The sequence below is a fragment of the Aotus nancymaae genome, unplaced genomic scaffold, assembly GCF_030222135.1.
Source record: "Aotus nancymaae isolate 86718 unplaced genomic scaffold, 86718_ANA_hifiasm-v0.15.2.pri h1tg000032l_0, whole genome shotgun sequence".
NCBI lineage: Eukaryota > Metazoa > Chordata > Mammalia > Primates > Aotidae > Aotus > Aotus nancymaae.
This window is the reverse complement of record NW_026988445.1, coordinates 5,819,192-5,833,218: the sequence shown is the minus strand read 5'-3', so window position 1 is coordinate 5,833,218 and position 14,027 is coordinate 5,819,192. Positions and strand designations below refer to the sequence as shown.

At 37.6% G+C, this 14,027-nt stretch overlaps 1 protein-coding gene across 4 annotated transcripts in view; it reads left to right on the top strand.

The window, feature by feature from the left end:
* GPATCH2 (G-patch domain containing 2) overlaps positions 1–14,027 on the top strand; it is a 198,088-nt gene that overhangs the window by 137,602 nt on the left and 46,459 nt on the right. For 3 of the 4 annotated variants that reach the window (XM_012459674.3, XM_012459673.2, XM_012459675.2), the window contains exon 8: positions 50–120. In XM_012459674.3, the coding sequence (XP_012315097.2) occupies positions 50–120 (71 nt within the window). Of the gene's footprint in view, positions 1–49; positions 129–14,027 lie in introns of those variants that run through there. The other variant, XM_012459677.2, reaches the window with a different exon arrangement.

Below are 14,027 nucleotides of genomic sequence, written 5' to 3'. Positions count from 1 at the left end.
TATAATGAAAATATTTTTGTTTCTGTGACTTTGTCTTAACACTGTGTAGCATCAGCTTCTGAGAGATAATCGAGCTGAAAGAGGACACAAGAAAACTTGTTCTGTGAAAACAGCCAGCAGGTAAGCAATTCAGAATAACTTCTTATTCATTCCTTTCCTTTTTTTATGCCTATAAGAATGTAATGAATTGTTGCTAGGTTGCCTTGGTACTAAAAAGTCAGCTTAAACTGTTTTATATGTTGTTTACTGGAATCTATTTTAGGATTACTAGTGATGAATAAAAACATATTTTATTTATATTTTTTAAACTTGTAAAAAAGAATACATTTTTAAAATAAAATATTTATCTCTTTTAACTATTTAATTTTAGATCAGCATTTATAATAATTATTCATTTTTATCTAAAAATTGGGCCTAATCTTTTCCCCTAAACTTACATGGTATTTAGACCTTATGAGAGGGAAATATGTCTATTTATTCTAACAACATATAAATGAGTAAAGACTGGGAAGAAGGTAGTCTCTTTTAAAGAGCACTTTTAGAATCTTGTTCATTTTTTCCAGTGTTATTTTTCTCCATAATACAAGGAATTTCCCCCGGTTTATTTTTTAGACGATATATTTTCAAATTTTGCAAATGGTGTTTCTGAAGACTTAATTTTTGTTTAGATGAAAATGGCTACCCTTCTTGTCAGAATGTTGATCAGAACAACTGCCCTAATACTTAAATTTATTTTATCCTTAAGAAGAGACAACTGATCTCAGCAGCCACCATTGCATTCCATGGCTCCCCAGTGCTAGTGCGCTATCCACTGACTTAACATTCCCAGCTAACCAAAATACGGCTTCAAAGTGCCATGTTGTGCAGACTAATGCCACCTGAAATCCCCCTGGGTATCTGGAGAAGCAAATGCAAATCCTACCTAGCATACCTAATTTAGACAATCAAAAATCACCAAACATAAAATGAGGTAATTCACCATCAGTAGTAGTCAACATAAACAACTAAGAGATTTTCTCCTAAGACTGCCAGATCCTAAAATTATAAGATATAGATTATAAAACAACTATGGATGAGATGTTTATAGAAATAAAATGAGCAAGCAATAAATCACCATAAAAATGAATCAGTGGGAGGGAGGAGGTTGTCAAAAAAAAAAAGAAAAAAATGAATCAGTTAGAAATGAGAAATGTGATTGCTGAGGAGATTAGTGAAATGAAAGATACATCTGAAGAATGGGCCAGAATATAGAATAAAAATTCAAGGAGATGGAAAACTGAACGAGTGCTTAAGAGACATAGAAGATCTATGATACAGTCAATCAGAGTCCTTGATGAAAAGAGTAGAATAGCTGAAAAAAGCACGAAATTTGATGGGATGTTCGCTAAGAATTCCCAAACCTGGTAAAAGTTATAAATTCATAGATACAGGTACAAAAAGTACAGTGAATAACATGCACGATAAATAAAAAGAAATCCACACCTAACATCATACTATAGTAGACCAAAAGCAAAGACAAATGTTAAAAGAACCAAAGAAAAGGCAAATTATCTACAAAGGAATGATGATGATGATGATGATATATCAGATTTCTCAGTAGCAACAGTGAGGCCAGAAGACAGTGGAATCATCCTCATAGTGCTGCATGAAAACAAGTTGTCAACCTTAAAATAATTTTAAGATTTTCAAAAATGGGGAAAGTTTACTACTAACAGACCTTTGTGAAGAATTTTTTAAGGGTGTATTTCAAGAAAAGTCCCAAGGAAGGTCTGAGATGCAAGAATGAATAATGAGCCAATATACTGATTAAAATGTTTATATAAATAATCATTGCTTATATGAAGTGATAATTGTAATAATATAATTTGTAGGATTTATTTTTTTATTTGAGACAGAATTGCTCTCTTGTTGACCAGGTTGGAGTGCAATGGCACAATCTCCACTCACTGCAACCTCCACCTCTTGGGTTTAAGCGATTCTCCTGCCCCAGCCTCCAAAGTAGCTGGGATTACAGGCATGTGCCACCATGCCTGGCTAATTTTATATTTGTGGTAAAGACAGGGTTTCACCGGGTTGGCCAGGCTGGTCTTGAACTCCTGACCTCAGGTGATCTGCCCACCTCTGCCTCCCGAAGTACTGGGATTACAGGCATGAGCCGCCACACCCAGCCAATTTGTATGTCTTTTAAAGACAATCTAAAATAATGGCCAAAATAAAAATTGAGAATTGTTTACCTCATTAGTCAGTTAAGCAATTGATACCTAATAAGACTCCATTAAGTATTCATTGGTAAAATATTGAAATAACTACCAAGTCAGTAGAAACAGTATATAATCACCAAACCAGTGGAAGGGAGAAATGGAATTAAAATATTGCCCTCTCCCTCAAATAATGCATTTTTTAAAAAGTGAGGGCCATGGTGGCTCATGCCTATAATTAATTCCAGCACTTTGGAAGGCTGAAGCAGGAGGATTGCTTGAGGCCCGGAGCTCAAGACCAGCCTGGGCAACATCGTAAGATGCCCCCTATCTCTACCAGAAAAAAAAAAAAAAGAAAAAAGTTAAGAGAAAAGAACAAGCATTGAGAAAATGAGATACAGAGAAAACATAAAATGAGACAATTGAATCATACACATACACACACACAGATCAGAAATCACAATATTTATGGTTGGCTGGGCGAAAAGACTCATACCTGTTAAGCCATAGCATGTTGAGATTCCTTGAGACAAGGTGTTTGAGACCAGCATGGGCAACATGCAGACTCTGTCTCTACAAAAAAAGAAAAAAAATTTAAATAATCTCTGGTGGTGCATGCCTGTAGTCCCAGCTACACAGCTGGCTGAGGCAGGAAGACTACTTGACCCCAGGAATTGGACCTTACAGTGAGACATGATCATGCCATTGCCATCCAGCCTGGGCAACACAGTGAGACCCTGTCTCAAAAAAAAAAAATGGTTTTTAAAAAATTAAAATAAAATAATTTATGATTAAATATGTCAGTTAAAAGCATAACTAACTGGACTGGAGTTATTAAAAATATCTAGTATGTGTTCTTTATAAAAGACACACCTGAAATAAAATGACAAAGAAGAGTGGAAAACTAAAGAAGGAGCAGTATGTAAGCCAGATGTATTATAAAGAAAGGTCTCATCTCAAAGTGATTTAGGAAGAAAAACTTTACCAAGTTGTAAAAAGTCATTATTTTACGATAATAGATTCAATGTATAGGCACTCAATTAAATAGCCTCAAAATGTATAAAGCAAAGAGCAATAGCAGTACGTGGAGAAACTCACTAACTCACTGTCATAACACTCATTATTGATAGCTTGAGCTGCCCAGAACATTTATAAAGAGAAAATTTGTGTAACACAAAATCAGCAAGCTTAAATTAATAATATTATATAAAACCTCGCATCCAAACTAGTAGAGAAAACACACTCTTCTCAAAGACACATCAAACACTTATAAAATGAATCACTTACCAGGCCATAAAGCTAGTATCAACAAATTTTTAGTGAATACGGATCAGAAAAAATATATTCCTTTACTGGAATGTGATTAAGTTAGAAATCAGTAACAAAAGGTTTTTTTAAAGGTTACAGTTAAGAAATACACTTCTGCTGGGTACAGTGGCTCACGCCTGTAATCCTAGCACTTTGGGAGGCCGAGGAGGGTGGATACCTGAGGTCAGGAGTTCAAGATCAACCTGGCCAAAATGGTGAAACCCTCTCTCTACTAAAAATACAAAAATTAGCCACGCATGGTGGCTTCTGCCTGTAGTCACAGCTACTTGGGAGGCTGAGGCAGGAGAATCGTTTGAATCTGGGAGGCGGAGGTTGCAGTGAGCCGAGATCACCCCATTGTGCTCCAGCCTGGGCAACAAGAGTGAAACTCTGTCTTAAAAAGAAAAATAAATAAAGTACACTTCTAATCAACTCATGTGCCAGAAGCAACTATGCTAATATCAAGACATGTCGTTTACAATTAGATGGTAATTGGGGGAAATTCTACTGCCGTAAATGTTTATTTATATTAGAAATTTGGTCCCAGCTCCTGTTACAATCAAGTTTCTGAACTACAGGATTGCTGCCACCTCCTTGAAGATTACCCCAGGAGAAATTTAGAAAGAGAAAATATATAGGAAACTGCAAGAAGTCCCTTAGTATTACAGGTGCTATCTATTGAACTTGCGTATGTGAAGCAGGATGGCTTTGACTTGAGACAGGAGGCAATCTAGCCTGGCTGAGGGAGAATAAAATGTGAAATACAGGGTGAACCTTTGGAGTTCTGTACTTTTATTTTAATCAGTGGCCATTGCCTTGGAAGAAATCCTGCCTGCCCCACACAAAAAGACTCAGACCTCTGGTCTAAGTGTCTTCAGACATAAACTCAGAAGTTCACAGTGCTGTTTTTGAGGAGCTTGAGGGAACTAGGTGAAAGATTATTATGTCTTTGCTGCAGCCCCTCTAAAACCCAGTGCTAAAGAATTATTTCTACTTCTCTCTGGGAGTGAGAAAAGGGAAAAGGTATTCTCCTATCCAAAGGGGTTATTTCTTCGGGTAGAGTGTGATGACTGTGGTTTTCTGGTGTCAGGGCCTCTCTACCCTAAGGCTCAAAACCCCAGTTGCTTTCTTCATGCCATTGCCTGACAGACTAGCCAATATTCTCAGAGGAAGATGAACTCACAGGCCAAGATAAGATGTTTGAAGAGGCCAGGCACAGTGGCTCACCCCTGTAAGCCCAGTACTTTGGAAGGCTGAGGCAGGAGGATCACTTGAGCCCAGGAGTTCAAGACCAGCCAGTGCAACATAATGAGACTCTGTCTCTATAAAATATTTAAAAACTAACTGGGCAGTCGAGGCTGCAGTGAGCCATGATCATGCTAGTGCCCTCCAGCCTGGGCAACAGAAGAAGACCCTGTCTCAAGAAAAACAAAAGAAAAAAGGCATTTGACAAGAATGGCCTTTTCAAAAGAAAAACAATCTATTGGATTACAGATTCCAATAAAAGCAGAAATGTTAGCACTAGAGAGTCAACAAAATTATAATTAGCATGATACATATTAACCAAAATAGATATAGGAAGATACTAACAATATGAAGCAAGACAAAGAACAAATAATTAAGAACCGGATATTTATTTAGGTCTTAAGATTTACATAACGGGAGAGATATACTTTGTTCATGAGTCAGAAGATTCCATATCTTAAGATCAGTTTTCTCCAAATTGTCTATAGATTAAATACTATCTAAATCAAAATCCCAGCAGGCAATTTTATAGAAACAGATAAGCTAATTCTACATTTCATATGGAAATACAAAGGACTTAGCTCAAACAACTTTGAACAAGAAAAACAAAGTTGGAATGCTAACACTACCTGATTTGCAGACTTTACTATAAAGCTACATTAATTAAGACAGTTTAGGATAGTCATGCACCACATAATGACATTTCAGTCAGTGACGGATCACATATACCACAGCGGTCCCAGAAGATTACAAAAACATATTTTTACTGTATCTTTTCCATGTTTAGTTATGTTTAGATACACAAATATTTGCCATCATATTACAGTTGCCTACAGGATTCAGTACAGTAACATACTGTACAGGTTTGTAGCCTAGAAGCAATAGGCTATACCATAGAGCCTAGGTGTGCAGTAGGCTACACCATCGGGTTTGTATCCTTGTCATTAAGCGATGCCTGACTACGTTTATATTAAGATAGAGAAATAGATCATTGGAGAGGAATAGAGGTCAAGAAATACAGCCACGTGTACACAGACAATTAACTGATTTTCGCCGATGTACAGAGAGGCAAGTCAGTGGAGAGAGTTTAATAGTCTTTTCAATAAATAGTACTGGATCAAATATATGGTCATTTGCAAAAAAACAAAAAAAGATTTTCAACCCACACCTAACACTGTACACCATATGATGGTTAATTTTATGTGCCAATTTGACTGGGCTAAGAGATGCCCAGATAGCTGTTCAATGAGTATTTCTGTGTTTACCTGTCAGGGTGTTTCTGGAAGAGACTAGCATTTGAATCGGTAGACTGAGTAAAGATCTTTCTCACTTATGCAGATGGGCATCATCCAATCTATTAAGGGCCTGAATAAAACAAAAAGGCAGAGGAAGAGCAAATTTGTTTTCTCTTCTTGAACTGGGAGACCCATCTGCTCTTGCCCTCAGACATCAGCACTCCTGGTTCTTGGGCCCATGAACTCAGATGAAGTCTTACCCCATTACTCTCTAGCTCTCAGCTGAATTACTCCACCAACTTACCTGCCCCTCCATTTTGCAGATGACAGATTGTGGGACTTCTCTGCCTCCATAACCACATGAGCCAATTTCTGTAATAAATATATGTATGTGTATACCATGTAGAAAACCCAAATGGATAACAGACCTAAATATAAAACCTAAATTTATGAAACGTCAAGAAAACACAGGAGAAAATTTTTGCAACTTTGATGTATTTATAGGCAAGTTCTTCAGAGAAACTGAGTTCATATATATATATATGTATACACACACACATATACATATATATTTATATGGGATATATATGTCCATCCTATATATATATATATCTCCTATGTATTTATATACATATGTACATATATCACCTCCCTCTATACACATGTATACACACATATGTTCATGTGTATACACATATGTGTCTATATATGTACACGTGTATACATGCATATGTGTATGTATGTATATATGTATCCTATATATTAATAATTATATATGGAAAGATTTATTTGAAGGAATTGGCTCATACAATTATAGAGGTTTATTTGAAGGAATTGGCTCATACAATTATAGAGACTGAGAAGTCCCAATATCTTCAGCTGACAAGCTGGAGACTCAGGAGAACCAGTGGTGTAGACCTAGTCTGAGTCTGAAGGCCTGAGAACCAGGAAAGCCTGCGATGTAACTTCTAGTCTGATAGTCAGCAGACTCAAGACCCAAGAAAAGCCAATTTTTTAGTTTCAGTCCAAAAGCAGGAAACTGATGTTCAACCTGAGTAGTCAGGTGGGAAGACCCTCTTACTCATCCTTTTTGTTGTACTAAAAAACAGTTGATTGGAAGAGGTCCACCCACATTTAGGAGAGAAATCTAGTTTACTCAGTCTACCAATTCAAATGTTAATCTCATCTAGAAGAACCCTCACAGACATAGACACAATAATGTTTGACCAATGTCTGGGCACCTTGTGACCCAGCCAAGTTGACACATAAAAGTAATCAACATATGTTGGGCTTAAGAATGATTTCTTTGATGAATCTTCAGAACATAATCCAGGAAAGAACACATTGATAAATTGGAATTTATGAAAATTTAAAACTTACATGCTTCAAATGACACTTAAGAAAATGAAAAGTCACAGACTTGAAAAAAATGTTTGCAATCACATATCTTATAAAACATTCATATCAAGAATATGAAAAGAACTCTGAAAACTCAATAAGAAGAAACCAGTCCAATTAAACAATAAGGAAAAGTTTGAATAGACACCTCACCAAAGAAGATATGTAAATGGAAAATTGCATATGCAAAGATGTCCAACATCATTACTCATTAGGAAACTGTAAAGTAAAACTGCAATGAGGTACCACTCACAATAATAAAATAGCTAAAATAACAAAATGAAGGTACTATATTACATTCTGGAAACCAGTTTTGAAGTTGTTTTAAAATGTTAAATGTAGACCTACTATGCATTCCATATGAATATTTAAAAGACTTGTACATACCGCACCACCTCACTCCAGCCTGGGTGACAGAGCAAGACCCTGTCTCCAAAAAAAGCAGTGGGATCTGAGTACAGTGGCTCATACCTGGAATCCCAACACTTTGGTAGGCCAAGGTGGAAGGATTGCTTGAGCTCTAAACCTCAAGGCCATCCTGGGCAACATAGTGAGATGCCATCTCTACAAAAAGTAAAAAACATTAGCCGGGCCTGGTGGCACATGCCTGTAGTCCCAGCTACTCAGGAGGCTAAGGTGGGAGGATTGCTTGAGCCTGGGAGGCAGAGGTTGCAGTGAGCCCAGATTATACCGCTGCACTCTAGCCTGGGTGACAGAGACAGAATGAGACCGTCTCAAACAAACAAACAAAAAAAGACTGGTACACAAATATTTGTAGCATCTTTATTCATAACAGTAAAAACAAAAATGGAATAACTGATATATCCCAACACTTCTACAGAGAGTATATGGATAAACAATGTTGGTATATCCATACAGTGGAATGCCACTCAGTCACCAATAAAAAGGAATGAAGAATTGATGCACATAACACATTTAGGTAAAATTCTAGGAAATGTAAACTAATATTAGTGAAAGAAAGCAGATCACTTGTTACCCAGACATGGAATGGGCACTTGGGGGATGTGGAGGATGGGCTACAAAGGGGCTGAAGAAACTTTTGGAATAATAGATATGTTCATCTTGATTGGGGTGATGGTTTAACGTGTGTATAAATGTGTCAAAACGTATCAAATTTTGTACTTTAAGTATTTGATGTTTATGTACGTCAGGCACCAGGATGATAGGGAAACCGTCAAAACTCTTCAAAATATTTTTAAAAATAATATATTTAGTGGCTTTCTCTTTCATTCCAAGTAAAAACTGATGTCTTTTTTTTTTGACCTACAAGACTGTATGTGATTTGACTCACCCTCTGTGGCTTCCTCCCTGACCTCATCTCCTCCCACTTTAACTCTTATTTACCATGAGCTCCAATTACACTGGCCTCTTAGTGGTTCCCCAACCCACCATCCACACTCACATCGCAGGGCCTTTGCACCTGCTCTTCTCTCTGCCAGAACACTCTGTCTACAAGTACCCATACGGCTTTATTCTCATTTCCTCAAGTGTCTGCTCAGTGTAAGGTCCACTGTCCACCGATACCATCATACCCTGTTCCCTATCCCTGCTTTATGTGTCTTCCTTATTGTATCTATTTTTTGCTCTTTTTAAGCTTCATGAAGACATGGTCTTTGCTTAACTCACTCATATAGCCCCGATACCAAAAACAGTGCTGGGCACTATTAGGCAATAAATGTTGTTGCATAAAATATTTGTAGAATGAAATCTAAGGAGTAGAGTACACTGATCAAGTGCATGCCCCTGGAACTGAAGTGCCTGACTTCTAATTCCAGTTTCATCACTTACTAACTGGGTAATCCTGAGCAATACTGAACCTCTCTCTCTCTCTCTCTCTCTTTCTGTCTCCCTCTCAGTTTACTTATCTGTAAAACAGAGAAAATGGTAGTGCTTACTTCACAGCATTGTTGTAAGAAATAAACAATAATAAATAAGAGAATGTTGGCTGTTATTATGACTATTGTACTGTTGTTTCTGTTTTTCCTGTATGTTTTCTAAGCACTTGGCTTTGTTTTTTGTTTGTTTGTTGCTTGGGCTTTTTGAGACCGAGCCTTGCTCTGTCACTCAGGCTAAAGTGCAATGGTCCAATGGTCCAGTCATAGCTCACTGTACACAGTCTCAAACTCCTGGGCAAGAGCAATCCTTCTGCCTCAGCCTCCTGGTTAGCTGGGACTACAGGCATGTGCCATCATGCCATACTAATTTTTTTTTATTTTTTGTGGAGATGGAGTCTCAGTGTTGGCCCAGGATGGTCTTGAACTCCTAGTCTCAAAGCGTCTTTTTACCTCAGCCTCCCAGAGTGCTGGGATTACGGGCATGAGCCACTGCGTCTGGCCCTAGGCACTTGTTAAGTCAAATTTTTCTATCACATTATTCTCATACATAGTTTAGAATGTTAAATTGTTCTGTAAACTTGTAACAAAATACAGTGAGCCGCAGCCCTATTCTTTACCATTCTCTAATTTGACTCTCCAAAGGAAACTACTCTCAACTGTTTTAGCTATGTCTTCTGCTGACCTTTTTATTTCTAATATTACATATTTATATTGCTATTCTTGAAGTTTTCAGTGTAATATTACATATTGACTTAAAAATTTTGTTTTATTTTAGTTTTTGTGGGGATATAGTAAGTATGTATATTTATGGAATACATGAGATGTTTTGATACAGGCATGTAATGCATAATAATCATATCATGGAAAATAGGGTATCCATCCCCTCAAGCATTTATCCTTTGCATTACCAATAATGCCGTTAGACTTGTTACTTTAAAATGTATAACTAAATTATTATTGACTGTGGTAACCCTGTTGTGCTATCAAATACTGGATCTTATTGATTCTTTCTATTGTTTTGTGCCCATTCATCAGCCCCACCTCCCCGCTACCCTCCCACTCCCCTTCCCAGCCTCTGGCAATCATTCTTCTACTCTCTATCTCCATGAGTTCAGTTGTTTTGATTTTCAGATTCCACAAATAAGTGAGAACATGGTGATGTTTGTCCTTCTGTGCCTGACTTATTTCACTTAGCATAATCACCTCCAGTTCCATCCATGTTGTTGCAAATGACAGAATATCATTATTTTTAATGGCTGAATAGTACTCCACTATGTATATGTACCACATTTTCTTTATTCATCTGTTGATGGACACTTAGGTTGCTTCCAAATCTTGGCTGTTGTGAACTGTGCTGCAACAAATATGGGAGTGCAGATATCTCTTTAATATACTGACTTTCATGCTTTTGGGTACATACCCAGCTGTGGCATTGCTGGATCACAGGGTAGCTCTATTTTTACTTTTGTGAGGAACCTCCAAACTGTTCTCCATAATGGTTGTACTAATTTACATTCCTGCCAACAGCGTTAGAGGGTTCCCTTTTCTCCACATCCTCACCAGAATTAGTTATTACCTCATTTGGATATAAGCCATTTCAACTGGGGTGAGATGATATCTCATTGCGGTTTTGATTTGCATTTCTCTGATGATCAATGATGTTGAGCACCTTTTCATATGCCTGTTTGCCATTTGTATGTCTTCTTTTGAGAAAGGTCTATTCAAATCTTTTGCCCAGTTTTTAATCAGATTATTAGATTTTTTTTTTCATATAGAGTTTGAGCTCCTAATTTTTTTTTTTTTTTTTTGAGACGGAGTTTCACTGTTGTTATCCAGGTTGGAGTGCAATGGCGCGATCTCGGCTCACCACAACCTCCATCTCCTGGGTTCAGGCAATTCTCCTGCCTCAGCCTCCTGAGTAGCTGGGATTACAGGCACCCACAACCACACCTAGCTAATTTTTGTATTTTTAGTAGAGATGGGGTTTCACCATGTTGACCAGGATGGTCTCAATCTCTTGACCTTGTGATCCACCCGCCTCGGCCTCCCAAAGTGCTGGGATTACAGGCGTGAGCCACCGCGCCTGGCCCTTGAGCTCCTTATTTTTCTGGTTACTAATCCCTTGTCAGATGGGTAGTTTGCAAATATTTTTTCCCATTCTGTGAGTTGTCTCCTCACTTTGTTGATTGTTCCCTTTGCTGTGCAGGAGCTTTTTAACTTGATGTGATCCCATTTGTTCATTTTTGCTTTGGTTGTCTTTGCTTGCCTTTGCTGGTGGGGTAGTACTCAAGAAATGTTTGCCCAGACCAAAGTCTTCGGCTATTATTCTATTGGGGCCTATATCTCTCTTTAGCTTTTATAATATTTGCTTTATATATCTGGGTGCCCAGTGTTGGGTGCATATATATTTAAAATTATTAAATCCTCTTGCTGAATTGACCCCTTTCTCATTACATAATCTTTTTTTCTCTTCTTATAATTTTTGTCTTCAATTCTATTTTGTCTGATATAAGTATAGCTATTTCTGCTCCTTTTTGGTTTCCATTGGCATGGAGTATCTTTTTCCATTTCTTTATTTCATTCAATATGTGCCTTTACAGGTGAAGGGTATTTCATACTGCACTGCCATTGCAGGGAGTAGGGTAGGGGCAGCACCAGTGATTCAAGGCTGTTTTTCCTACCTCTTCAGTGCCTTTTCCAGAACTATGAAGTTAAATCCAGGTATTGTGAGGTCTCACCTGATTTTTGGTTGTTATGAAGGTGCTTTTTTGTGTAGATAGTTGTTAAATCGGTGTCCTGGAGAGGGTGGCAATTGTTGAAGCCTTCTATTCTGCCATCTTGCTCCACCCCAAGTCCTGTGCCTATTGATTTTTTTTCCTGTGTCCTCCCAATCCACACACACACACTCTCTCTCTCTCTCATATCCGGATTTCTTCCCCTCTTTCTTCCAGACCAAATAAATATCCATTGGTTTCATTAATGTGATTTTCTGTGTAGATATTATTCCCAGATATATCACTTTTAGTTGTTGTGGTTATCATTGTTTTGTTTATTTGCTTTTTGTTCTATGTGCCTATCCCTAAGTCATCGGCCGCCTCTTCACAGAAGTTAAACACCTCTCAGTTCTTTATCTTGGTGCTATCTCTCTTGGAGCCTCCATTTTTCAGGCTCATTCTGGACTGTCTGCTCTCTAGACCTGCTGCACATCTAATGTCCTGGCATCTCTCTTAACTGTCATGCTTGAGATTTCCTTCATATCTCTCTTATTTGGGATTTGAATCCAATGGCATTATTTTTCTTCAGCTTTCCCAGAAGAGAACAGAGAAGGTTAAATTTATGGAACTTTGCATGTCTGAAAATGTCTTTATTCTTGTCTCACGTTGATTGATTTAGCTGGGAATTGAATTCCAGTTTGAAAATCTTTTTGCCTCGGGGCTTTGAAGGCATTGCTCCAATGCCTTTCAGTTTTCAGTAGTTGCCATTTTCTCCGTGCTCCTATTTTTTCAGTGTTGGAGCGCCCTTAAATGATTTCCTTACTTTTTAAACTTTTGTTTTATGTATTATTGTCTTCTTGGAAAATTTGGGGAGAGTTTTCTCAACATTCTTCCCCAAGTAACTTAATGATTTTTAAAAAATTATCTTACTCTTTTCATTTCCAAAATCTCTTGTTTCTTTTTTGTTTGCTTTGTTTTGTTGAGAGGGAGTCTTGCTCTGTTGCCCAGGTTGGAGTTCAGTGGTGCAATCTTCGCTCACTGCAACCCCTGCCTCCTGGGTTCAAGCAATTCTTCTGCCTCAGCCTCCCAAGTAACTAGGATTACAGGCGTCTGCCACCATGTCCTGCTAATTTTTGTATTTTTAGTAGAGATAGGGTTTCACCATGTTGGCCAGGGTGGTCTCAAACTTCTAACCTCAAGTGATCCACCCGCCTCAGCCTCCCAAAGTACTGCAATTACAAGCGTGAGCCACTGCGCCCAGCCTTCTCTTGTTTCTTTGAATATTCCTTTTATATCCTCTTTTTCTTGGTTTCTGAGTGTATATTTTCTCTTCTCTCCTCTCTGAAGCCTTCAGTTATGTTAGGCACAGGGCAATTTAAAAAAGGTGAAATAAATGTGTAAGAGAAAGACTACTCATGCTTAATTCTTGTTACAAGTTTTATTAAATGCAAGCTGAAAAATTTTCACCTTTTTTATTTATATGCATTTTTCTGTGTTACTCTCTTGCAATCCATTTTCTTTCTTAACATTTTTAATAGTATTTTGACTTTTCTTACCCCTTTTGGATGAGTGACTGCACTTCCCTTTTTCAACTTGTAAAAAAAATAAAGGTTAGAGAACTATAATGCATTAAATCAATAAATTGTAGGATCATTTACTCCCAAAATATACCAAGTAGGTAAAAAAAGATACATGCGTAAACGGTCCGCTGTTCATGACTCAAAGCCAAAACTTTGAAGTGCATGACTAAAGCATGCCCTTAAAGTAGGCATTACTCACAAATGTTCTGAATAAAGTGCTATGCAGTAAAGGGTTTAGTCTGGAATGTAAGGCATCTCACCCTCAGCTCCTCAGGGGAGTTTTTAGGATCTCTGTAAAAAGGGATTTGGGGACATATTTACCAATGCCACTTACTGTAATTCACTTTCTTGGTGATTTTCTTTATGTCCAATTTATGCCATTTCTCCTTTTTTGCCACATTCACATCAATATTCATTTTGGCTCTTTGACTTAATCATGAGTGCAGAAGAACTGTCTCCCAACTCTTTGACCGTTCTATATCTAACAATACCA